This window comes from Ciconia boyciana, chromosome 4 (assembly GCF_034638445.1).
Source record: "Ciconia boyciana chromosome 4, ASM3463844v1, whole genome shotgun sequence".
Taxonomy (NCBI): Eukaryota; Metazoa; Chordata; class Aves; order Ciconiiformes; family Ciconiidae; genus Ciconia; species Ciconia boyciana.
In genome coordinates, this window is record NC_132937.1 from 78,422,335 (window position 1) to 78,448,928 (window position 26,594).

Sequence of the window (26,594 nt, forward strand, 5' to 3'; positions counted from 1 at the left end):
AAATAAAAAAATTTATGCATCTGGGGCACTGATATTGCAGTTCAAAAGTTACAATTTAACCTTGACTCAAAAAAGACAGTACTTAGGATACTTTGAGCAGTTCATTCTCCATGCCCACTCAATTTGCCCTGTAATGTATGTGCCAACAATGTAATATTTTGCTGTATGCAACTACTTGGAAGAGCATCCCAAGATATCCATGAGAGAACATGAATATATTTGTTCTCAGATACTGGCCACTATAGCAGCCTGAGAAGAGGAAATGTAGACATTTGTGGAACTTACTTCCATTACACCTAACTGCATACAAGGTTTGATCTCTCATACTTAAAACTTTAAGCTCTGCAAAGTTACAGTCAAGTTCTTTGGGAAACAAAGTGTTTTCATCCAGCTTCACAGATTTGACAAGTTCATTTTTCTAGCTTCATAGAGATAAAAAGTTCAACTGGAATTTGCTGGAACAGATGATATAAACAAAGATGCCTGTCTGTCATTCATTACTTTTACATAATCTTGTCTTTGTCCTACACAAATAAAAGCATATTTGTATTACCTTGATGGATGCAAATTACCACCATTTTAAAATAATGATACTGACAGTTTTCAGGATTTGCTTCACAGCATCATACTTGCAACCTCTTTCAGTAAGAAGCATCACAGCCCACTGGGAGCAATATTATCAGTTTTGATTTATTGCTATCTTAAGTGAATGGCTGAAGATTTTTATCAAGTACAACATGGGTCAAGATACTGACTTAACAAATGAAGAACTACAAGTGATTCATCTGGAGTTTGCAAGCGGCCTATTTGCCACAGAACATCACTAGATTAAAAAAAAACCACACACAAAACAACCCATCCCCTCCCAAAAAAAACTACAGAAATCAAATATTTTTGTTACAACTGAATTTAGGTGACTTTATTATCTAGCAGCACACATTCTATTAAAACATATATGTTAGTGGAAAGATTTTTCACTCTAGTATCATGGAATTCTGTTCTTCACTAAAGTAGTGCAATAATACTTGGACATGGACCCAAATGGCAATTAAATATGAATATTTCAAACAATCAAAAAAGCTCCATATTCAGCTACAAATCCCTGGTCACCAAGTTTTTAAAATAGATTAAAAGCTCAAATAACTTGTTCAACAGCAACAGCAGCCAAAAAAAAAAATCCCACCAAAAAAACCCCAAAACAAAACCACAAAAACCCCAAAAAAGTGCCTACACTTTAATTAAGCTAAAGATCTATTATGTCCATTAAAATTTATTTAAATCTACCCTACATAATCAAACTTAAACATTTAGCTTAGTTCAGTAACAATTTATCACTTCAGTAAGCAGATTGAAGCATAAATTTTATGAGAAAATTTATTAATTACTGGAATCCAGAGGAAAAAAAAATATAATTTCACTGCATACATCTTTTTCAGTATAGCAGTTACATATTTTTACAGGTTTTATAGCTTCAGTAAAAGCTTCTTTTGAAGGCAATGTGCTATTGCAACTTTCTATTAATTTGCTTTTACTTACATTAATTCTTTTTACATAAAATACTAACAGGTCAAATTAGACAAAATACAACAGTAAAGAAATTGTATGGGCATCTTCTGAGCTAATTACATTTTACTTTCTTACTTACATCTACTTACTACTAATTACATTTTAACTTTCTACTTGCAGTTTAACAGAGCGCTTAATAGAAACAAAACATTATATTCTCTAGAAATACAGAAATACCCTATAATACTGCCATTGCCTTCAGTGTGTATTACAATATACAATGGCTCTTTCAATAACTATACAGAAAGCATAAAAATTGAGTTATATTTAAAACTCCCACTTTGCTGCAATTTGCTTGTAGGTTGTTTTCAGGTTTTCCACATTACCTCCATCCATTTGGATTTTTAGTACCTGAATCTTCAATATTGAGAATATTATTCATTACAGTACTTTGTAGGTTTGGTGTACAAGTTCACTAATGTGCCAGTCATTAATGTGGAGGCATGAGCAGACATCACTTGAATGTATAAACAAACATATTTAACCTGTTCTAAAATTGTATGCAAAATATATCAACTGCAAGTGTCAAATGAATAATCATCTTATGTTGACCAAAAAGTAGAAAAGAGTTCTGCATCAGCCACTTTTTCACCCCTATTTTATTCCATCCCTCAGTTCTTTGTCATTATGTTAATTTACAGTGTATCTACTACACATTTTTATACATAAAATATTCATAAGTGGTATCAAATTACAGCCTAAAGAATTATTGTAAGTGCTATAACACCTAATTTTATATAAATATTAAAACTGAAAGTTTTTTAAACTGTAGGGTAGGTGGAGCCATTAATCAAACCACATGTAACCTAAGAGTCCAAAAACATAATTAATGCAACAATATATTACAACTCCACTTCTTTGTTGCTTTTAAAACGTAAATATACACACACACACTGTACATGACAAGTCAACTCACAACATCGAATAGTTGGTTAAAAAGCTCAATTAATGCAGTACTTGTTTAAAAAAGAAAAAAGCACAGAGTAGTGAAACCATATAGCTGACCTTATTATTAAGCCATCATATTTACATGCACAGTCAAGCATTTGAAAGGGGTATACAACTAGCTTTACAAGAAAATTAGTCTGTACATTTTGTTTCTGTATAGTATATAGTATAAAGAAGCTGCACTAGCATTTATAAAGAGACTGAACTCGGGAAATTGGCAATGGGACATAGAGCCATTCACTTCTACCAGTGGCCCAGGTCTGTGGTAACTGAAGTTAAACCATTTGACAGATGGTCGGTAGTTTTTATGAAATAAGCTGGTGCTTTCAGTCCAGTTCCTGGTGCTTTTGTGATGTGGATATCTATCCACTATCACAAATGGGTACTCCCGTTGGCAGCCACAGTAACGATTGAGTGAGCATGGAGACTGAACAAGCCTCTTAACCCTTGCTAGAGGTCACTCTCTAGGTCAGGGTTTGCAGCACTTTGGTGGGGCAGTGGGGTGAAGCTTGCACTGCTGCTGCTGCTCACGCTGTACCTGTTTAGTGGACAAAAAGAGGACTTCAGTTTCCAATGCTGTCAGTCTGAAGAGTTTCACAAACACTGAATTAATGTTAAAATTGAATTTTATTTCACTTGCTTAAATACAAAGTTTCCCCATTGAAGACAAATATTTGGAGAGGGGAGGACGGGGGATAGAAATCATACAAAAAGACGAAAGCATTACCAAAGGCTAAAAATAAACAAGAAAAAAAAACCACAAAAACCCACACCCTGCAACTCTTGAGTAAAATCTCCTCCTGCAGAAATAAAATGTCTTTTGAACAATCCAACTTAGAAAAATATTTTCAATATAACTTAAGGTACTGCATTTAAAACCCAAAATGTGGTGTTAAGCATTAAGCTGAAAATTATTACTTTAAGGGGCTCCTAATTCATCTGACACCAAGGACTTAACCAGAATTAGTTTGCCTCCCCAACACATACCCTTGAAATATAACTGAAGAGTGAGACATTTGAAGTACTTTTGTTTTACACTATTAAAAAATAAAATTAATGCAGTAAATAAGAAAATCCACACTCTTAGACAAGGGTGCACATAAAATAATTTGCTTCAAAAAGCAAAGTTTCCTGTGTTGTATGCCTAAATGCACAATCCCAGAAGACACATTCTTTGCCTTTAAGAAGCCACAAGTTCAAAACTGCGTTATCATTGCAGAAGGTGGTATAATCTAGGAATAAGTAAAAAGCAAATCAAGGAAAAATAGTTGGTTTTCTCCAAGGTTTCGCTCAGGACCTCCAGCAGCGGTTAGTTTCAACTCATTCACTTTATACTCAGTATATCTAGTATAGAACATAGAATAGTTTGGGTTGGAAGGGACCTTTAAAGGTCATCTAGTCCAACCCCCCCGCCATGAGCAGGGACATCTTCAACTAGATCAGGTTGCTCAGAGCTCCGTCCAACCTGACCTTGAATGTTTCCAGGGATGAGACATCTACCACCTCTCTGGGCAACCTGTTCCAAGATGTATACATTTCCACCGTACACTCTTCAAACTCATTCTATTTTAAAAGAACACAAAATATCCTACAGTGTCCCAAAATTCTATCAGTTTTCTCCTTCCTCTTTGCTAATATTTAATGAACTACACAAAGCAAACCTCTTCAAATGCTTCAGTAAGAATACACATAACTACACTGCAAGAGTCAAATGCTATTTAGTTGAGTAAGCTTTGTTATACTAACATTCTGAAGACATTTAAGAACTACTTAGACAGCAATCCTGGCAGCCGAACCAAAGAGAAAACAGGATTTGTGGAACCAGCACAATATTCACAAGTTATCTGCTGTGTATCGGTAATTCACTACAGCAAGGACTGAAAGACCTGTTACCACGAGAAAGTAAATACCGCCACCTAAGGGTGACCACAGCGTATTGTCTTTATTGCCAGATTATTTACAGAAACATTTATATAGAAAATAAAAGTCTGACACCTGCATAGTGGTTCAAATGCCTTTACAGCAAATACATATTTATGCACGAGCACACATTATTCACTTTTTTCTTCTATTAACATCAAATTTGGCATGAATGTCTTACCACAACTGTATTACAGAAGCTTCCCAAATCAAAATGCAACAGTTCTAAACAAAAAAAAACAACCTGAAAATTATCAAACTCTGAGAAATAAGGTTGTATCCGTTAGATTTCTGAAGAATTGATCAAACCATTTTATTTTGTTGTAAAAATGAACAAAGTAAATGTTTCAGAAGAAAAGCTTATTGAAAGGCTAAATTTCTGATGTGGCTTTTAATACTGAACAGACATCTCAAAACAGTTCTCATGAAAGCATGTTTTCCCATATCTCAGCTTAGTTTCAGTATAGTTACTCAATGCATTTTTAAAGCACTGAACATTCTCTTTACAGTACATTAGTAGGTTTTGATGCATACATAACATGTTTGACAAACTAAAATACAAGAGGGACTTTTATCATTACTAGTGAACACTACCAACAATGTCATCTGTAAGGAGTTTTTCCTTTAGAAAGCTCTAATTTAATACTTGACAGAAGATGAATCATCATTGTCCAAAGCTATGATATACAGTAAAGAAATCAATCTCAGTATTGGCATCATCCTTAATATGCATGCATGTGTTTAGCAAGTAAGTAGTCCTATGTGCACTCTGTGTCTACAAAGAAAACCAGCAACACTCTCCTGGAAACATGAGTTTTTAATTAAAACAAAAAATAGAAAGGGAAAAGTCTGGAACAACTATAGCTCTCTTCAAAACCTCAGAACAATGAAATAAGCTAGTTAGAAAGTATTTTGAGAAAGTATTCACAAAGAAGCATGTGAAAACAATCCTTTTTCTGAAATTTCTCCAAGTGGAAGAACAGTTGTAAGTAATTATATGTAAAAATTGAAATAGTATACGGAACATGTTGGGGTGGGGGAGGGGGAGGGCAGGGAAATCACACTCTGGGAGTATTTTTCCCCAAAAGTCTCTTTCATTTAGTTGTTACCAGTTTAAAAGTTATTTCTATATATTCTAAACTTCAGTAGTTCACATCATCAGATGATGCACAGTTCATTCGCCTCATAATACTGACTTTTCTCCTCAAACAATTTGCCTGGACTAAACTCAAAGCAAAGTACTCCTCTCCATGTTTGCCCTGTATCATGCACAAAGGCCTTTGGGCACACTACTGAAATAAGGGGTTTGTAGCTGACATGTACGAAGAAGAAAGAGAACTGCTTTCCAAAGTCAAGGCCGGGGGGAATATCAGTAAAACACATAAGGGTAAATAAATCAGATTACACTATGCTGTGATTATTCAGAAAACATGAAAATTAAGTTTATTTTGTCCTATAGATTTTTATAATAGGTTGATTCCAGTCAATGCTTTAAAAGGGTATGTTAAGTATGTAATTATATGACATAAAACCAAAATGTTTGTTTTAGTCTATCTTAATTCTTTTTTTACTGAAACTAAAAAAGTGTATTATTCACATATCTTAAGCATTATAGCTTCTACGAGGCATACCATCACTGTCAACATGAATTTCTACTCTGTATTATCTGCCACAAACTGCAAAGGTGGGCAGAACACTAACAGAATACTCATCTTTAAAATCACCATTAAGTAATTATATGTAAAATATTTACTATAGAAGTGTTCTCACACATCGAGCGTGGAAAAAACGATTATCAAACACACTGCCAACTGGCCCCAAACTTGGCTATTTTGAAATGTCCTCCACTCACAGTAGACACTGTTCCTGGACAGAGTTAAAAGAAAAACAACCAGAAACGTGAACTAGAAACGTGGTCAAGTTAGACTATAACCATCTTAATGAACATATCTGGGAACCATCAGACAAACAATTTATCTTTAAGCCATCTACTTCACAAGATCATTTTATTGGAAAGGGAGAAATGCTCCCAGTATTCCAACTGTAATAGCTTAGTTGAAGTATTATTTCCCCATCTACCCCTAAACAAGCTTGAAAAAGGGAAAAGAGAGGAAGGGAAGAAAGCATAAAGATAGGAATTATGTCATCCTGTTATAGTATCTAAAACTCCATCTTCCTTCATCTTTAGAAGCCCCTTCTCCTCATTCACATCTAATTCACCATGAAAACACACACATGCTTGGTGGAATAGGGAGGTACAAATCTAACTCCCACCTGCTAAGTTTCAGCAACCATTGTATTATAATTTTAGCCACTAAATCACTCAGTTAAGGAAAGGCAATGAAGAAGAAATCAGTGTGTAAAATCAACGTAGTTAAGCAGAGAAGGTTTTTCCCAGCTCTAAAATGGAGCTCCAAATCTAGGTCTACTCTATTCATAATGAGGAAATGGAGAGTTTACACATTGATTGTACAAAATTGCTGCTGGGGGCAATCCTTCCCTTTGGGTGCACTGTATTCACAAACTTATTCTGCATCTCTCTATGAAGAAGTCACAAAACCTTTAAAAAGTTTTAGGGCTCCATTCTTCTAGGGAAGGCTGCAATGAAAAGTGTTAATTTTCCCTGACAATTCAGGTTAAGTATAGCCCCACTCCATGTCTCTGAGTACTGCATGTTAGTGTGGAGCAGTTCTCTGATTTTTCAGCTGAAGCTATGTACTGTCAATCTGGGGTGGAAGGACAAAAAAGGAGTTGGTAGAAAGTTAACAGTGAAATTAACCAATTCATCTTCCACCAGCTTTATTCACGTTCAACATTCATATGAGGCAAACACGGAAGTTATACTCATAGCATTCAATTCCAGCCATGACCATAAAATAAGAAGTCCAACTAAACTCAACCAAGAAACCAGGAAATATCCTAGTTTTGTCTGGACAGAGTTATAATCTGTTCTTCCATTTACACTGAATTTCTGTTAGATGGTTTGATTGTATCAGACTGCCTGGGGACAGATAAGGAAAGACAGCTCAACATATTGGCATACTTCATAAGTCCTGCAATTTTATATTTTTTTTTTCACTAGGTTCCCAATTTGGCCAGCATGCTTCAGAAAAGAGGCTTTGCATACAATTACTCTTCCATGCAAAGGACAGAGGAAAAATAAACATATTTTGAGGAGATACAAATCATAAGCAGTTATGCAAACCACCACCTTGTGTTGTTAAGTTAGCCTTGCAATGTTAACTTTTTCCTCAGACATCCTTTGCACTCGTTCATTATTCGCAGCTTTCACTTATTACCATGACATAATCAGCATTTCAAAGAAAGGAAAGGGTTCATTTTTCTGTGAAATGTCTAGTATATTAAACAATCAGAACATAAATTCTTCTTTCTGTTTCTGCTCAGCAGTCTGATAATGGAGTTACTTAGCAACAGATGAAGCAACTGAACTGTGTTGCCTGATCCACATTTCACTTTTAAAGTAACACAAAGGCATTATCTAGCTGCTGGTTGCCTCTGTATAGATGTATTTTTGAAGTATAAAATCCATTAGTCTGAGACAAGCCTACATGAAAACCCAGCCATCATGTACCATCTATAATGGACTACACATTTTGAAATTAATAGAAATTGCCTGTAAGAGTCACATGATTGAGCACCTCTGAAAAAGGAAGAAACAAGAAAATAAAAAACAACACACACAGACTCAATTTACAGTATTTACATGGAAGCTACAGAAGCTGTTTAAAAAAAGGCGGGGGTCCAGGAGTCTTCTTCCTATACCAGACTGACAATCTATGAACTTCAAATACACAAACCAAGCCCTTGTATGTCAAGTACACTTTTCTTGCCACAGAATATTTTGATTTCAGAGAATGAATACTTACTTATTTCAAAAACACACACACTTCCCCCAAACCACCTTCTCCACCAAAACAGTAGGAAGTAAGACGTGCCACAGCAAATAATAACAGTGGTTGTATTTTAGAAAGCAGTCTTAAAAACAAAAGTTACCCACAGAATTTGACATATCAAAGAGTAGATTATCATTTTTCACCAACTATTACTCCATTTTAAGCTAACTCTGCAGCATTAAACAATTCCTACCTTTTTTTATTTATTTTGGAAGGTGAAAATTTTTATTTTACAACTGCGTGAGAACTTCTTACAAGTTGTCTTGGTTCATCACATAAAATTACACTTCCAGCAAGATTTGAAAGTCTCTTGCCCATAGCAAGGGGAAAGCACATCAGTTTCTGTAGCTTTGTCATCTAGTGGAATCATTCAAGTGTTATTTTATTCTAAAGATTCAACACCCTGGAGTTCATAATAGCTTTATGAATTATTTCACGTTTACTTTTCTAGAAACCAAGATTTAAGGAGCTGAATTTGGACTTTACAAAGCTAAATCAACTTTGCCACAAGTTTATTTTTTCCTGAAAAATAAAGATTGGGCAGCAGCTTTAAATAAAATTAGACATTAAAAAAACTACATTCATGAAAAATTGTGCAAAGGGTTAGTTTTGATAAGTCACTTGACAAATCTTCAGAAGTGATGAAATAATTAAAAGAAGTTTCCTCTACATTTGAGAGTACATGTTTTTGTCTTATTTCCAATTAAAAATTAATGTCACATTTCCACTAATGAAGGCGACCAAATAAAGTGCAAGTGAAGAACATCCTTCCTGATTATCTTAAAGAAGAAGATACTTCCTATGTCCCATTTCAACTGAGAACTTAGATGACATTTCAGATAATAAAACCACAGAATTTTTAAGTACTAACAATTGTAATGTTAACTTCTTAGGTTACATTTCAGACTATAAAAAGAATAAAAACTTCAATGGCAATGAGACGTATCTATAAGGAAGGCCAAACAAACACACACATATTTTCCAATGATCATGCACTTTGTAGCATACAATAATCTTCAAGTACAATTAAGTAATCTTTCATGTACGATTATGCAAACCTTGAATATGCACAAGTTTTTCCTCTTTCATTCAAGGATAAGTAATACTTTGAATTTCCCTACCTTTCTCCAGTTAATTTTTGCAGGAGTATGCTTTCCTTCCAGGTTTCTCAGAACTTTCATTTATCTTTTTTTTTTTTTTTAAATTAAAATATCTTCCACGTATTAAGATAAATATTACAAGGACTAATTTTGACAGTACTCAAGATTTTGTTTTGATAAGGGAGGAGGGCACACACCCTTTTTTCTGCATTTGAACTATTTTGAGATCTCAGTTTTGGCCATTATCTCCTATTTCTCAACTTCCTACAATTCTGATCAAAACCAATAAATGTTTGTTTGGGTTTTTTTTAAACAGAAACCATTCTCAAACGAAACATCTTATGCATTACTCTCTGTTTGTCTATTTGAAGACAAGTATCAAATGACTCTGAGTACAAGGTATGCTGTTTTCTTACAAACGCAATTTATTTGTTCCAGTCCAGCAGTTTTCAAACTAAAGGTTATAACGCCGACATTAGCTGATAGTTAAGAATTCAACTGCAAGCAGATTTTTCTACTTAGTTGCAAGAAAAAATAAAAAAAATAAAAGCCCGCACTCTACTATACCGTTTAGTAGATACTAGCTTTCAACATTAGAAACCATCATTTCAGAGACTGCTTATAATTAGGACATAAGATAGTTTTACTAGTCCTCAACAACTTCCTTCTACTAGTACAGGCACACTACTCTACTGCATCCTGAAGAGAAAGTGACAGACTTCAAGAGAAGATTATCAGAGTGTATTATTTGTAGTCAAGAACCCAACCTCCAAAAATCTTTTAGTTTAGGTAAGTTTGCACTTTTTACCATAGAAAAACATACTGGTATAAACAAAAGAAACATTCCATATGGACTAAGTATTTTCCTACACAAATCAGGCATCTCCCAAACAATTACTCCTGGAATGTCATGTCAAAACCAAAAGTTAATATGTACCTGGAAGAGCATTAGCTTAACTTGTACTTTGAGTCATCTTCTGAGCCATCTCTGTAGAACCTACATTTTCATAGCTAGAGAACATTTTTAAGCAATTCACTGCAAAAAAGCATCTATTCAGAAGAAAGTTTTAAACGGACACAAAGCAAGAGAAAGATTTGACAATGAAAACGCTGGGGGGGGGGGGTGGGGGAGGATAACGACTTGTACTTACTAATTTGTTTTCTTGCATGTATATTCTTTGCAACTTCAGACAGCCTTTAGCTATAATGATCATTCCTTCATCCGAGATCTTGTAACATTGCCCAAAATGAATGTCTTTCAATTCTCTGCATTTTGAACCTAGCTGCAATTAATGAAATCAAAGCAAGTATTTAAGAATAAAGGAAAAAGACCAAAAGAATTTGACTGGAGAGCTGAGAGTTAAGATTTCTTTCTGCTTCTTCACCCCTCTTTAAAAATTATCTTTCTTTACAGGTTTTGTAAGTACTACACACAAACAAGAAAGATTATAACTACATACATGACAAAATTAAGTTGCTAACCACAGTCATCAAAACGGAACTCAAAGCAGCACATAAGAACTAACTTATTTATTGGGTATATATATAAGTAGCTAACAACGCCTGTACCATTGACAGCGTATTTGATTTAACATAACTACTTCACAGCTTACCCTAAATGCTCCTCTAATACAAGAGAGACAGTTGATGAAACCTTCCTGCATGCCTAACAAATTAAGATCTCAGTCACCTTCAGCTTTCATGATGCAAAAGAGTTACTTAAATACTGATTCCAAATAGCAACTAAGCTCAGGAAAACTCAATCAGCCAGAGGTGAAGTACAGGATGTCAAACTGGAGATTTCATTATAAAAGGGATCATTTAATCCCTGGATTAAAAAAGTACGTACAGTCCCTAGAGAACAAGCAGCAATTGGCAAGAAGGGTACCTTCTTCCATGTCCCTTTTTGCACTTAGTAAGAAGTTGAAAGATACTAAATTTACAAAAGAAATTTCTGGAATGGATGGTTACCTGCTTTAGGCCTTCATCAGTGAGTCTGTCTTGATTGCCTACGTGCACTTTCTGAAGAAGAGGACACTGAGAGGCAACTGCAATAATAGAGGTGTCAGAAAGCTGTTTACACCTGTAGGCAGTATACCTTAGGAGTCCAGGACATTTAATTGCTAATATGCACACTCCTGTATCAGATACATTGCGACAATCAGAAATATTGATTTCAGTAATATTCTGGCTTCTTGATGCTATCTTTTCCAACAGCTCATCAGTGACCTGCAAAGAAAATCCAAATATTCAAATTTAACTTTTTTCATAAACATCTTTAATTTCATTAGCACAAAAACTACTGTTTGTAAGATGCGTTTCCATAAGCTATTGGGAGAATGAAAAGATTTGTCTTGCAAGATAAAAGCATACTTGTATAATCAGTTTTACAGTTATCTTTAAAGAATTCTGCTCCAACACTTGGAGAGATCTTCATATTTTAGACAAAGAATTCTGCATCCTTTAGAAGAAAAGGATTTGCTTGCCCTTCTATAGCAGCACTCTACTAACGTACCTAAGGTAGCATTTACAGAAAAGTAAAGGGTTTATATGTCTCTGAAATGCCACAGGTTTTTACTTAGGCTTTGGTAATCATCCAAAACCAGGTGCCAGCAGACAAATACAGTGATGCAGGTAACAACGGTGGTCTTAATGGAAAACCGTCACCTAAGGTAGCAGTGAGTGAAAGGGGTGAGAAGGAAAGAACACAGCAACAGAAAAAGCGCTAATTAAAACCCAAAAGTTTCCTCCTGTTATTTGCTCAGTTTTAAAACAGAATACTTGCATATTTTAGGTGTTAGTATATGAAAGACCATTAAAACAAATACATGAACTCTTTTGCCAGAGCTCCTTTGAAGAAAGAAGATTCTATCCACTTTGTACCTGTACACATTGTAGTTAGCTAACATGCCAATACTTTTAAGAGAAGCCAGTCCTACAAAGCAGGTAAGAAACATAAGATAATCTTCATGCTCAAGCTTACAAGTTAAAACAAAACAAACAAAACCAAAACAGGTAAGACAATACATAGAACTCCCTCACTTTAAAGTCTAGTTTCAAGAAACCTGAGGCAACATATGACAGAAGTCTTTCTAACAAAACCATTCAGGAATACTTATCTACCACTTAGCATAGATGGGATTTAGCTTTAAGCCTGGAGAGGGCAAGAGAGCAACATGAATCCCTTTTGTTTTCCCCTCACACAGCTGAGAAACAAACACTTTATTTGCTGCATTCAATCTGTTTTCCATCAGTAGTAAGTCTAATATTTTTTCTTGTTATTTCATCAGGCAGCTGTTAGCTAGAAAACACGCCAAATTGCAAAACAAAACAAACCCCACAAAACCAAGAACACCCACCAAAAAATACAAACACACCCCCCCCCCAAAAAAAAAAACCAAACCACACACCAAAAAAAACCAACAACAAACCAACAATAACCAAAAAAACCCAAAACCACCAAACCTTCCCTACACACGGAGAAGGATAACATTTCTCCTTAATATTTGTTTAGGAACTCAAAAAATTGGCAAGATAGGTTTCTTATGGCAATGCCACAACTAATAAGCTTCAGTGAGATCCCAACATACCTAATAGGCAAAACCATTAAAAAACTTCGTAGTAGAAATAAGGCTACACCTCAAGACAATGAAGAAGAAAGACTGATTTGACATATAGTACCTACAGAGCAAAAAGATGGACCTCTGGTCTGAGCATGCTTTGAGTCACTCAAGAAAAATCAGATAATCTGCTACATAACATATTTCTGAACCACTGTGGAAAGGTTAACTAGTAACTCTAGAAGCAAGAGAACTTGCATGCTTTCTTATGAATTAGTGACCTGAAAATAATATTCCACGTACTTTTTTTATGTCCAACACAGATGAGTTCATGTTGTTGCGTTTTCAAATGGGACCCTCCATTTTCAAGAAACTCTCAAGAAATTGTTTTATAAACCTCTGCAAGTAACTAAGTAACAAGAAACCTAAAGAGGGTGGACAAACAACACAAGCATCCTTAAAGTTTTCCAAGGAGAAGAGTTACCCTGAACAATCTAAGGCTAGGCTCTGAAAGGATCTCACTAAATAAAACCCATGAATCCCAGACATATTCAATTCTAGGATCAGCTAAAGACCTAAAAAGACAGAATCTGTCTTCTGATCAGTAGGAACCACATCAGTTGAAGAAAAATTAAAGAAAACTTAAAACAAACAGAGCATGCACCAGTTAGGCAACCATTCTTCAAACTAGAGCATCCTCAGAAAAGTTCACGTACGTCTTTCATTTAATAGATCTGATAATTCTTATGAACGGAACTGCCACTACCTGATGCAGACCTGAGACAGGTAACCCACAATTCATTTCAAACAGCACTTGTCCTCACACTGTTTAACAACTGATCTGTCAAAAGAAGCTACATTCAAATGAGTTAATCTAAGGGTCCAGACATTTTCAGCCTCTAGTAGAAAAATCCCTGAAAGCAGACACATCACCATTTTATGGGTTTCTTTTTTTTACCTTTGGTCAAGAGTACAAGTTCTGAGAACAAATTCTGAGTCATTAAAACACAGTTTTTCCACAATGACACCTTCATACCTGTTGACGACTACTGAGATCCAGTTGCTTCCAAAACTGAAAATCTAAACAGAGGTCACGCCAATATTTGCAGACTAATGACGCTGAAAGGCAACGCTCATTCAGAGACAAATTGGAAAATATCTGTAAAGAAAGGGAAAAAATATTTGTCAGAAGTAATCATATTTTAGAGACAGAAATATTTTATTACTAACCCATCTTGTAAAAGACAGAAAAGTATCAGCATGCATTGCAACACACAGTTCTAGAACTTGCCCCCAACTTACTTAGTCAAGGACAATAACAAAAAAACCTGCATCCCACAACAGCTAATGGTATTAGTAAGTCACATTAGCACAACCAACAACAGAGTGTATCCTACTTAAGCACTCATTTCTTAGACCAAATTTCAAATGTGCTTCTGAGGTGGTGTACCTAAAGAATTACAAATACAAGTATTAGCTCAATGTTATTTGCAAGCCATTTACAAAGTGTTTTCATTCCCATTCTGATTCAGATAGAAAAGCCTTTCTTTTTATTTTTTAACTGAATTGAAAAGAAGAGTCATAGAGGTATTAAGACATCAGTCTTGCAGGAAGGAGGCATGGGATGGTGAAGCAGATCAGAAGAGCAAATCAGTGTCACACAAGGAAACTAAGCAGAATTAGCATTTTATACCCCAAGGTTTTGAGCACTTTTTTGCTGGCTGCAAAAAAGAATAAACTGTAACTTTATGGCAGACTCATAAATTGCTGTTACATTTATTATATTCAGCCCTTCCTCAGAAGTAGTGTTGTTAATAAATATAAAAAGGTGGTCTGTCAAGAGTTACTTATGAAGGTACCCTATAACCACAAATGAACTTTAATCTACACGTCATCCTATAATGAAAAGACACAATCATGGCATTAAGGTACCTACACAGGAATACAGACTGCAAAACATGACACAGTCCTCCCATTCAACTGATGAGGACATCAACTACTAAGTAGAAGCACTGTAGGCAACGTGCTCAAGAAAATCTGAAAATATTGGAGAGCGTCCACAGGAAAGCACTGAGGCCTAGAAAACATGAAAACGTTCAAAGAAAAGACTAGGCCTGTCTAACCAAGGAAAAGGAAGGGCAAAGGGGGTAAACAAACTAGAGAGAACAACACTTTCATCTTCTTTGTGTGGGTAGGACAATTAGTCTCAAACTGAGGATAATGAAGCATTAGAATATAATACCTAGTAACTTACAGAATTTCCATCATTGGTGGTCTTTAGAACGGACTAGATAATCAACTGTCAACAATAACAGCCATTACTGCCCCCTTGTTTCTAGGAGATGGCTTAGCTTAGCAGTTCTAAATATGTATATCCCTATAAGACCCCTTGGCAAAGGGGAGTTGATTGACTATTCCTAAAAAATCTGCAAAATACAGTAAGGGGACAGGAAGGGATCAAATTCACCACCTTCTGTAAATGCTTGCAAGATTTATCACTCCCATCTTCTTACTCCAGCTATGAAAAACTCACAATCTCATACGTAAGACTCCTCGCAAGTGCTGAAGGACTGTGCATGAACCCTGTTTTCCTGCAGGCCTTTCCTTGATCATTACCAGAGTCAACAGATGTTTCTTCTTAGGGAATCAGTTGAACACGGGCAGACAGAAGTGCGGATGAAACAATCAATGCCTGCTTCCTCCCTGCAGTTCTTTGTCTGTACTGGTGAATCCACACACAGAGCACAGAGGTGGCTGTGATCAGCACCCATAAATTACCATCACCCCCAGCCAAGCAGGGAAAAAGCACTAAATAGTAAGTGGTAATTTGGCATCTGATGTTCTTACTGCAAAAGTGTAATTCTAAGCATTAGAAAAAGATGACAGTCTGATGATTCTCAGCAATTCTAAGTTAGTAAAAGCAGTAGGAAACTTCAGTTCCTACTACTAGTATGAAACAGAATCTTTTAACAGTTTCAAAAACCTCTGAAGAGAACAAGGCAATACAATCCACATTATCTTTAGATGGACATCAGTGACTCCAGTTAATACTAAGAAAGGATGCTGAGGTCAGCATTATAAAATACTTTAACTAATCTTTGCTACAGTGGGAAATAAATATGCTTATTTGTGGAAATACCACCTTCACTTCAAGAAACAAGAGCTTGCAGTTCTTAAGAACACAGCAAACACAGAACAAGAAAGACTGTTGCTAATCCCACTGCCACTGTGAATATGAAATCTCTTAAATAATTTTTGTTCCAACTACCATCGTACCAAAACCTGAAAGCCCTCACAAATCACAGAGGATCTACTGCTACTACTTTGCTACTGTATGAGACACAGCAGTAGCAACGCTGAAACAAAAAAGAAGCAAGTTTGATTCAGTACTTGACACAAACAGTATTGCTGCACAGACAATATTATTCTGGAAGAGATGTCTGAAAGCATTTGTGGTCATGTTTTAGCCATGCTGTACTTAACTCTAGCTGCAGAGACAAGTAAGGAGTGTACAGGTGTTGCAAACTGACTTCTTGAGAAACAATCAGAGTGAAGACACCAGGGGGAAAAGCAGCTGCTGACAGTCATTGCGGAAGTTCCAGCATGGACAGGAGTAGCCACAGGTTCAAAGACAAGGCCTTGCTTGTTTTGTTGTCTGCAGTGGCTAAAAAAGTTCCAACTATAAAAGGATTCTGATTAATACCATGTAAAACATCAGTTTCTCTTCAGAGCCTGCAGTTGTTAAAAGAAGATGTACTGAATTACACTAAACGAAGTTTAGTAGCAAAGCCTACACATATTTCAGTTTTGTGGCACATCATCCTTATATTAAGGGATTACCTTAGCTGTTGGTTAAAATGCTACATTAATGCATAAAATGCTACAACTCACTCTGATGACCTTCACCACCCTTTAATTCCATTTCATTCTCTAGATATATACTGATACCATGGCAGCCTAATTGTCCTGAGTTTTAAATTGTCTTCTAATTCCCAAGGCTGTATAAGCACACCTGAAAGTGAAAATCATTCCTACCCACAAGCCTGTTCATTTAAATCCTGCTTATGATAGATAACTTTCTGGGGGCAGTGGGTCCACTAGTTAGAACATTTAATTCCTGAAAATTGTACTTAAGCATGTACACCTGCACGTCCAATACTCACTTTTTTCCTCCTCAACTCCCTGTCTAATTCTCCTTGCAAGCACCAGAGACACTGAAATATCCCTCAGCACTCTCAAAAGAAAAAAAATACAAGTTTAACAGTATTTTCTAGATTAATTTCACACTTTTTTCCCCTGTTGGCAAGAGGCAGGGATAGAGGAAGCAGAGTTCTACAAAACAAGCAAACAAAAAACCCTACTCATGTTCCTTGCTCACTCTCATCGCACCCTCTTTCAGCTCAAGTTCCTAAAATAGATGTCAGTGCCTCCTGCTTCAACCTTTCAAGTGATAGTTAAGATTAGTGGGGTTTTCTTCCTCTTCAATGGATGCAAAAGACTTTCTGGGCCTCCAGGCTACAGCCTATTTAGGATCAACACCCATAACGTTCAACTGGTGGCTTTATCACACTTTCCAGATACAGTCAGTTCCTTAATGTCAAGCTCTTGCTTCAAAGTAAGTGTTCACCCAGACTCATTAAAGACCACAGTGAAAAGACAATCCAAAAATGCAATGACCAGGACAGCAAAAGTCATCTAACAGATCTAGCTAGCTTTCAGACAGACCACATTCAATCTGCTGAACTCAATTCAAACAGTCCAATTTTATGTCCTTGACAGATACAACCATACAAATCCCTTACTGGAGAAAATCCATGCAAACAAGTTGTTTTACCTTTAAGCAACAAAACACAACTAATTCCACAGTGCTATCTTCAGTGTGTTTGCACACACCTGTGGCAATCCACAATTCTCGATTAGGTGATGGTTCGATTGATTTTAATCCAGCCAAATGAAGTCCTTGCACAGTATACTTCAGACTGTCAAAAAACAGCACCTAACCAAGTTTTGGGGTTTTCTTCAACTTTCTGGAATAAATATTTTGCAAGACAATGGATGGGAAAGGGAGGAAGAAGCTGTTGATTACTGAAAGGTCCAACCAGAGAAGCTAGAAATAAAAGTTGTTCTGTGTAATTGCCTCCTTTACCACTAAGTCCCTATGTGATGGGTTTCAGACATTACACCCTTAACGCTTCCCCACTGTTTCTCCATTAAATGTATGCTAGATATTTCAAGCTGTGTATCCAAAAAGGACTACTTTGAACTTTTGTGCTAAATGTTAGCATTTCGGGGCAGGGGGACACACAACCGAACACCCTATAAATTCCTTTTATTAAGAGATTAAAGATAAGACTTAAATATCGTAAATCCATGTATTAAACTTAATTAGTTTATCTGTAAATATTCAATAACTTTCGCCTTAAACCAAGTTCCTCAAAGTTCGATCAAGTGAAGGAGATACCTAACTGCACTTCTAATCAAAGGAAATCATGAAGTCACTCACACTTGAGAATGTTACTACAAAAAAAGTACGGTACTAGAAAATTATGCATGTGTTTGCTGACACAATATCCTCAGCACCAAGTTTTCCAAAATCAGGAATTCACATTACACAAATCAAATATGAAGTAAACATAAGCATAACTCAAGAAAGAACTTTAACTTATCAAAAGACAATCCTAATTAAAAAATAAAGGACTTAAAAACCACAATCAAGGAGTTAGAATTACTGATTGCACAGACTTAAGAAGCTTTTGCCTTAGGAACAGAGGCAAGAAAAGTCAGTTGATTGCCAATACCATTCTTTAAAGATACTACTAACTTGAAGAACAAGTTACAGCTTTATGAACATGAACAAAATATAGACCATAGGCCCCAGGGTAGAAGAGAGATTATAAAAGGTGAATCCATGCATCCCCTATTTCTGTCCGTTGTTTTCATTTGAAAGACCTTTCAATATAACTAGAAAAGATTGCTGTGAATAAAGCTTTCTTTTCTCAATAAAAATCTTTTGTACCCAAGAAGAATAGATATCTATGAAATTGTTTTCATTACATTGTGTCAGCTAGATTTGTTTTGAAACAAAAAAGTTCATGGCATTAACAACAACAGTACATATAAGAACATTAAAATGTAAATTCAAACACATTATGGTGCCTAATAAACTTCATACATTTGTTCTTGGAAAATTGCTCATTTGTTTCATCAACTGGGTGCAATTTTTTTCAGCAAATTGAAGTTTCATTATCAGAAATAATTCTAAAGTACCATTCAATAAAAGGAACATGCTTAATACATGACATCTTACTCTGAACTGTTAAACACAGTATTTGTTCATTGCAGGCATACGGAAGTAAGCTTCCAGTGGTTTTATGTTTATGAAAGGTTGTTTAGTTCTATTTCAGAAAATTAAGGAGTCATCTGTCAACAGAAGACAAATGAAGGAGAGAGAAATACTTGCTTAGTTTTTAAGAGGTTTCATCACTTTATCCACACATAACCTCAACTGAATAAGGGAAACATGAACGATTCATGAGCACCTGAGTATATGAAAGATATAAGCACTCAAGGCACACACCTCTGAAAGGAGCCTCAGTACACCCATAAAGGGAATCAAGTTAAAAATGCTCTTGTGATTAACAAAAACGTGTCAGCCAGGAAAAGTGATGGCATGTTTTCACATCACAGCCAGGATTCTTATGGCAAGCTGCCATCAGTAGGAACAGTTTACTGGTCTCCTACTCCTGGTTACCTGAACTTTTGCGCTGGATTTAGTACTGTACCCAGAGAAAGTCTTTTCAGGCAGCTGATCCCAAGGAAAAGTTTTGCAATGTTAGATTGCTGTCAGATTAGCCATCTGAATCAACTCACTCTGCAATTGCACCATCACTCCACAGAGCACAAAGCTAGCAGTAGGAACTTGCAGCCAGAGGTTATAAAAGGGAGACAGACACTGCATTTGACAGCCACTTGCTAACAGATTGTCTCAGCTGTAATGCAAAACACAATTTTAGTTTCTGTCCATAAGAAATGACAGGAGACACTGATACCATACCTTTCCTACTAATGGAAAGAAAGGGTTCTGACGAGTATCTTTACTTGAAGGGGCTGATAAAGTTTTACTCCCAGCCACCCAACTGTCCTCACTAAAAGACACCTGTGCTGCTTCTGAATCACCACAACAGTTCAAAAACAGAGACACTAAAACGTACCAAAATTTGTGAAAGATCAAACACACGTCAGGCACCCTGAACAAAAGAAACAAATGAATAGGAAATGAAAGCAAGAGTTACTTTTCATTTACTTCGCATTCACACACTGCACCACTTGTAATCTATTAGTTTTCTCCATGCAATAATATATAGTTTCAGGGATGTAAACCAAGCCAAACAACATCTAAACAACATTAGGAAAAGTTTTATTGGCCATGGGGGGTGAGTGTCAAGGCATCTATCTGCCTTCAGGAAAAGCAGAAATTTCATTCCAAGACATTTGTCTCCATCACATAACTCATTCTCTACTGTGAAAACCTACATGCTTACACAAAAGCCACCTTTTCTCACACACCTGTGGAAAGCAAAGTACCTATTTACTTTTATAATTCTGCAACAAATCACAAAATATATCAGGACATCTTTCAGAACTTTATCATTGAAATAAAGTCCATATGATATCTTTGCTTTTGTTACTAGTCTACTGGCACACCTTTCCTTCAAAACTGTGCCCCTCAGCTGCACTTCCAGAAGCTCAGCAACAGCACAGTGAAGTTAAAGCTGGTTTGCTTCCCTACTGCAATCACCAGGTGACAGTGAGCTTCATATTAAAAAAAAAAAAATCAATGGTGCTGTGTTATCTATTGCTACAGAAAAAAGGAGTTCAGCATAATAATTAAGATTGAAAGAAAAGAACATTTACCTCCGCACATCATCCACAAACTCTCAAAGCCCTTTCCATTTTTGTCAGTGCTATAGCTAAAAGTAAGGCCCAACATAAACTCTAGACAGGATAAACTGATGGGAACACCAGCATAAGAAGGAAAGAATGATGGTATTACAACAGTGATTCCATGAACTTACGGATGAAGGCCAATCCGAATGAGATGCCTTTGCCTCCTGACTAGGCCAGAAAAAAAAAAAGACAGTGCAACTATAATATGTGCATCCAGTCTTTTCAGGCATAAGTTTATTAAAAATAAATGCCAGCATTCAAAAGTCAGAAGGCAAAACAAAGGTCTAGCTCTGGTCTATCAAACCCACTTCATATCACTCAGATAATCTTAAATGCAGTGCTAGTAGCACAGTGCTAGCAGCGCTGCATTTAGTATCAACTTTATCAAAAGCAAACATGTAAATTAGTACAGCAAGAAAAACATGCAAGTTATTACAGCAAAGGAAGAATGAGAAAAATAAGTAAAAAAAGTTGAGTAAAGATGCAACAAAAGGAGCCTGTAGTGCCTCAAATAATAATAATACATTGATGAAAACGTTAAGTTAAATAAAATACACACACATGCTTATCTTGCCTTCATAGTGCATTAGCTCTAAGCTAAAACTGACAGGGTCTCTGCAGCAGACAAAGCAGCACGTGTTCATGCTTTATAAAAATAAAGGCAACAAACAGAAAGAAGACATCAAAAAGGTCATTTATTCTAGACCATTCTCTGTTTTGAAGCAAGTTCAAGCACACCTAGAACATCCCTGATAAGGACATCCCCCTTGTTGTTAAAAAAAGAATTAATAAATAATAACCCCAACTCCTCACATAACCTCAGAGATGGGAAACCACCTTTGCCAAGACTTAAATGTTCTCACACTGTGTCATTTTCCAAGTAACTCACCTAAATTTCCCTCACATCAAATTAAGCTTATTATTTCTTTTTATTTGACAAAAGAGAGAAACACAGTCGAACTTTTTTATCAATTTTCTTGTAACAAAAGAGTGCATCTCAGTCTTCTTTCTGAATAGAATGTCATTCAGTTTGAACAGTCTTCCAACTACCATCACAGGCCATGATTTCCATGACCTCTAGCTCTCCTTTGATGCCTCTCCAATTTGTCTGTGGGTTTTTTAAGGAGACCCCAGTGACCACAACCTAATGCAGTACTCTAGCAGAGGCTTTAAAAGCACCAAGCACAGCAGAGAACTTCCTTTCTGTGTTCTACATGCACAGTTCCTGTTAATAGAGCTCAAAAGGAAATCTGAAGTGTTTGAATCAGCATTACTAAGTTCACTCAGTCTGCAGACCATTTTACACCAGCTAACTTTTTAATTAAACAGCAGCACTGCAAAGCAGTAACAGGTACAACAGGAAAATTTATTTCTGCTTTCCCAAAATAAATAGCAGTGAAATTGCAATAGGCACAGATTTGTGATATATAGCTTAAAGTTTTGAAAACTTAGTGATACATAGCACAAGATTTTGTAATCTTCTGCACTGCATGCTTACAAACAGCTCTCATTTTTTTTCATTCACACATCTGTCTAGGTTACAGTCAAGTTGACTGATCTATAATTCCTTAGCTCCCCTCAGATTTTAAAGAGAATGGATTTAAATTACCCTTTACTTAAAGGCAATCACCCTCATCTACAAAGCTTATAGATGAAATTTTGCCCACTGTATACTACTTTATTCTGATACATATTTCAGTGATCAAATGAAAAGCAAAACAACATATAAGCTTGTTCAATCTGCGGAATTGCAGTTCTTTTATCCCGCCATACTGACAAAGAGACCTCTTCCCCACCCAGGGGAACAGGATCAACTGGCACATTGCACTACTAACTTCCCGATTCAGTAGGGCCCATCCAGTGACCTGCAGGCCAAGGTCAGTCTGACAAACCCTTCCATCCAGCCCGGTATTCTTCACTTAGGGGACACTTAACAACTGCTTAACAACAGAACAGCACCTGAGCAGCCCATGGCAGCTAAGTGGCCAGCTATTACTTAGATGTTTCTTTGGGCTTGTCTCCAGCCCACATACAGCCAGACACAGGTGACAGCCACTCCTGCACTAGCGCCTGACCATCAGGAGGGGGTGGGAATCAAGGGAAGGAAACATAAAAAAACCCAGGACCTAGCTCCTGAGACTTCTGAGGATGGAATCTCTTGTCCTTGTATTAAGGTTTGTGTCTCCACTACCTACAGTGAAAAGTTTAGTAAAGACTTTGGTTATATTTGTCTCCCACCCTCTCATAATAAAATGGTACCTTTGGAGAAAGGCTTATATTTGAGATATTCTATCAAAACTCAGCATATGCAGGCCTTCAGGCACCTGTATAACCCAGTTAACAAGATGCCTTGTCAGAAATCTGAAGTCAGAAGTCCCATAACAGAATAGGATGCTATGGAAGGAGCCACTCCCCCCTCCGCCCCCGCAAAAAACCAACCCAGTCCATACATCTAGCTAAGGACTGAAGCAGAAATTGGGGGTGGGGATGACATAATAATAAAAAAAATACCCAACAGGTGAGTAGGTTGGTTCCAGCTGCTGGAATTAAGGGCAGGCTTTTTCAAAAACATTGCAGAAGGAGCTGGACTACAGGGAGACTAAAGAGACAAAATTATTGGGGAAGTTGGGGAACATATCAAAAAACCCCCCTTGAAAGTAGAGATGCAAATGAGGTACTGTGTCAATATGAAATAGAAAACCATATGGAAGAAATATTTAAACTAGTCCACAGGTGAGATGGGCATAACATACCTTCACTATTAAAAGAATTAGTTTATGGCAGAGTTGCAGATCGATATTTTTGAAAAAGTGAAACAGAGTACTAAAGTAACCACAGAAAAGTACTCATGCCACTGATCAGAAAAGGTGTTTAAGCCATACTAATCAAGTAAGTCCCTTTTCAAATCCTAAAACAACAGAATATCAAAGAAAAAATTATCTTTCAATAATAGTGGCAAACGGATTATTTTTTAGAAGAACTACAAAACAAAGTTTCAATTCCACAAATCACAGAATAGATTAACTCAGATATGATAGTTCATGAGTTTTAAATATTTGCCAAAAAGGAATTTGAACAGTGCATTTATGAAACATGATATACCCTTACTAACACATTAATGTGTACCAAAAAAACCCAACAAACAACAACAAAAAAACCCCACCAAACCAACTGAAAACCCCACAGAACTAATTTTATGTGCAAGACAGACAAATAAGTAGATTGTTATTGTCTGACAACAGAGTAACGGAAGTACTTTCTACACTGGGGTTGTACAACTAGCAGTATACGAAGAACAGGAAGAGTAATCTGTCTCACGCTCCTCCATTATCATGCCCTGCTTTAAGTTTAGCCACCTGACCCCAGAGTTAACTGCTGTAATACTGAAACCCTATTCCCCAAAATTTAAAGACACACTCGCATCAAACTATGGAAAACATCACAGGCTTCAGTTCCAGCCAGACTCGTCTTTTCAGCTAAGGTCTAGCCGAAAGTCAGCATACTGACTAGGTCAAGCGAGTACCTTAAAAATGAAAAGTCGTTCTCAAAAGAGAACAGTACTAACGTAACGGGAAAACAGCAAAAGGGACAGGAAAGAAAGCAAGACTGTTCTTTGAAGATACAAAGTAAGAGGTTATGAAAGCATGTAATTCAAGAGGGCTACAAATACTTAGGCTGACTGTGAAATCGGTAAAGCCAAAATTGACTCAAAATGCACAGTAATACAAGTTCTTTTCCCAACCAACATTGAAAACTTGTCTATGTAGTTCTGACCTGCACAGAAGCACTAAATACAATGATTGTCCCCCCTGCCAAGTACTCCATCAGTGATAGAAGTAAGAAGCTACCAGTGAAGGACACCTTACGAAGTTAACAGGTACGAGTCAGCTTTTGGGGCAGTTTTGTCTGTCTTCACCTCCAGTTAACGACTCACAACGCCGTTTACAACGACAAACCAAAACAAAGGGGAAGAAATACCCAAACAAAACCAAAAACCATACCCACAACCCTATTCATCTCCCAAAGGCCAGGAGAGCGAGGTCGGCTGCTGGCGCACCCGCGGTGGCTGGGGCACCGCACTTCCCGGCGGGCCGCCCCGCTCCCCCCAGGCCCGGCAGCCGCCGCAGGTGGCGGTGCGGGAGGCGACGCGCGACCCCAGGCCGGGCCGGAGGTGGCGAGACCCCTCAGGGCACGGCCGGCCTCCTCGGCCCCACCGCCTCCGACAAGCCACCGAGCCCACCCAGGGACATCGGCACCCCCGGCGGCCTCCCCAGGGGCAGGACACCGCGCCCCCCGCGAGGGGGGAGTACACCCGCCCGCCCTCCCGTCCCGACCCACCTTGAGGAGGATGGAGGGCGGCAGCTGGTTAATGTCCGGGGCCGGCGGCGGCAGCGGCTCTCGGCAGCAGTCGCCGGGGTGCTCCAGCGTCTCCTCGCAGCCCGCCTCGCCGCCCTTCTCCTTCTCTTTCTCCCCCTCCTCCGGCGCGGGGAACGGCGGCGGCGAGGCGCGCTGCCCCCCGGCGCCGCTGTCCCCGGCGGCGCCCCGGGCCGGCGCGCCCCCACCGCCCGCCGCGCAGCCGTCGGCGGCGGGCAGGGCGCAGAGCTGCACCTCCCCCGGGCACTGGCAGGCGGCGGCCTCGGGCTCCGCCGCCGCGGCGGCCGCGCAGCGCGGCTGCTTGCAGGGCGGGCAGGCGGGCAGGCCGGCCCCCTTGCGCTTGCACACCATCTCGGAGGCGACCTCGCCGGGCGGCCTGGCCGGCCCCAAGAGGCCCCGCACCGGGGAGGGCAGCAGGCCCGAGAGGAGGAGGCGCTGGCAGCGGCCCCGCGGCTCCCAGGCGGCGGGCGGCAGGCGGAGGAGGCGGCGGGCCGCGCGCTGCTCCGCGGCGGCGAGGGCAGCGTAGGGCGGCGGTGGCAGCAAGGGGTCCCCGGCGGGCAGGGGCTGCTCCGGAGCGGGCGAGCTGGCGCTGTGCACGATAAAGCAGAGCATGCAGGGCCCGCGCAGGAAGCAGCTCCGGCTGCGCGGCGGCACCTTCCTCCCCCGGCGGCAGCGGCGGTCCCGGTCTCGGCTCAGACTGCTTGCCTCCTCCTTCGAGAGCAGGTGGCCCATATAGGAGGCGGCAGAGGCGGAAGGGCCCGCGGGGTGTCACCTGCGGGAGGCGGCGGCGGGCCCTATCATGCTGTCGGCGCGGGGGGCAGGTGGCGGGGCCAGGACAGGACAGGACGCGTCGGCGGTGCTGGTTCCGGGACGCGGCGCCGGGAGGGAGAAGCTTCCGCTACCGCCGCCCTGACCTCCCCCGGGGGAGGCGAGGGGGCGGTGCTCCGCGGCTCGGCCGCCTCCCGGTGGTGCTGCCGCTAGCGGCCGGGCTGGGAGCCGACGACGGCGACGGGCGGTCTTGCGGGCCCCGGCGGCAGAGGCGGCCCCGGCGGCCTCCACTCGGAGCGGCCGGTAGGGAGCTGTGGGGACGCCGGTAACGGCTCCCCGGCCGGCGCAGGCCGCCCCCCTCTTTTCCCCCACTCACGCACCGTGCGCGTGTGGGTGTTCATGTCCGCTGTGGGCCTGTGTGTGGCCAAATACGCAGTGTACGTGTGTTATTCAAATGCACTGTGTGTATAAATACAGATGTATAGAGTGGAGCAAGT

The 26,594-nt window shown here is 38.9% G+C and overlaps 1 protein-coding gene across 5 annotated transcripts in view; it reads right to left on the minus strand.

Moving 5' to 3' along the window:
- FBXL17 (F-box and leucine rich repeat protein 17) overlaps positions 1 to 26,384 on the minus strand; it is a 304,415-nt gene extending 278,031 nt beyond the window's left edge. For 2 of the 5 annotated variants that reach the window (XM_072860234.1, XM_072860235.1), the window contains exons 1-4: positions 25,294 to 26,384; positions 14,045 to 14,167; positions 11,420 to 11,677; positions 10,600 to 10,731 (exon numbers count right to left, since the gene is read on the minus strand). In XM_072860234.1, coding sequence (XP_072716335.1) covers positions 10,600 to 10,731; positions 11,420 to 11,677; positions 14,045 to 14,167; positions 25,294 to 26,061 — 1,281 coding nt within the window. In that variant the 5' untranslated portion in view covers positions 26,062 to 26,384. The remainder of the gene's footprint in view (positions 1 to 10,599; positions 10,732 to 11,419; positions 11,678 to 14,044; positions 14,168 to 25,293) is intronic. The other 3 variants (XM_072860233.1, XM_072860236.1, XM_072860237.1) reach the window with 3 other exon arrangements.
- Between the last annotated feature and the right edge of the window lie 210 nt (positions 26,385 to 26,594).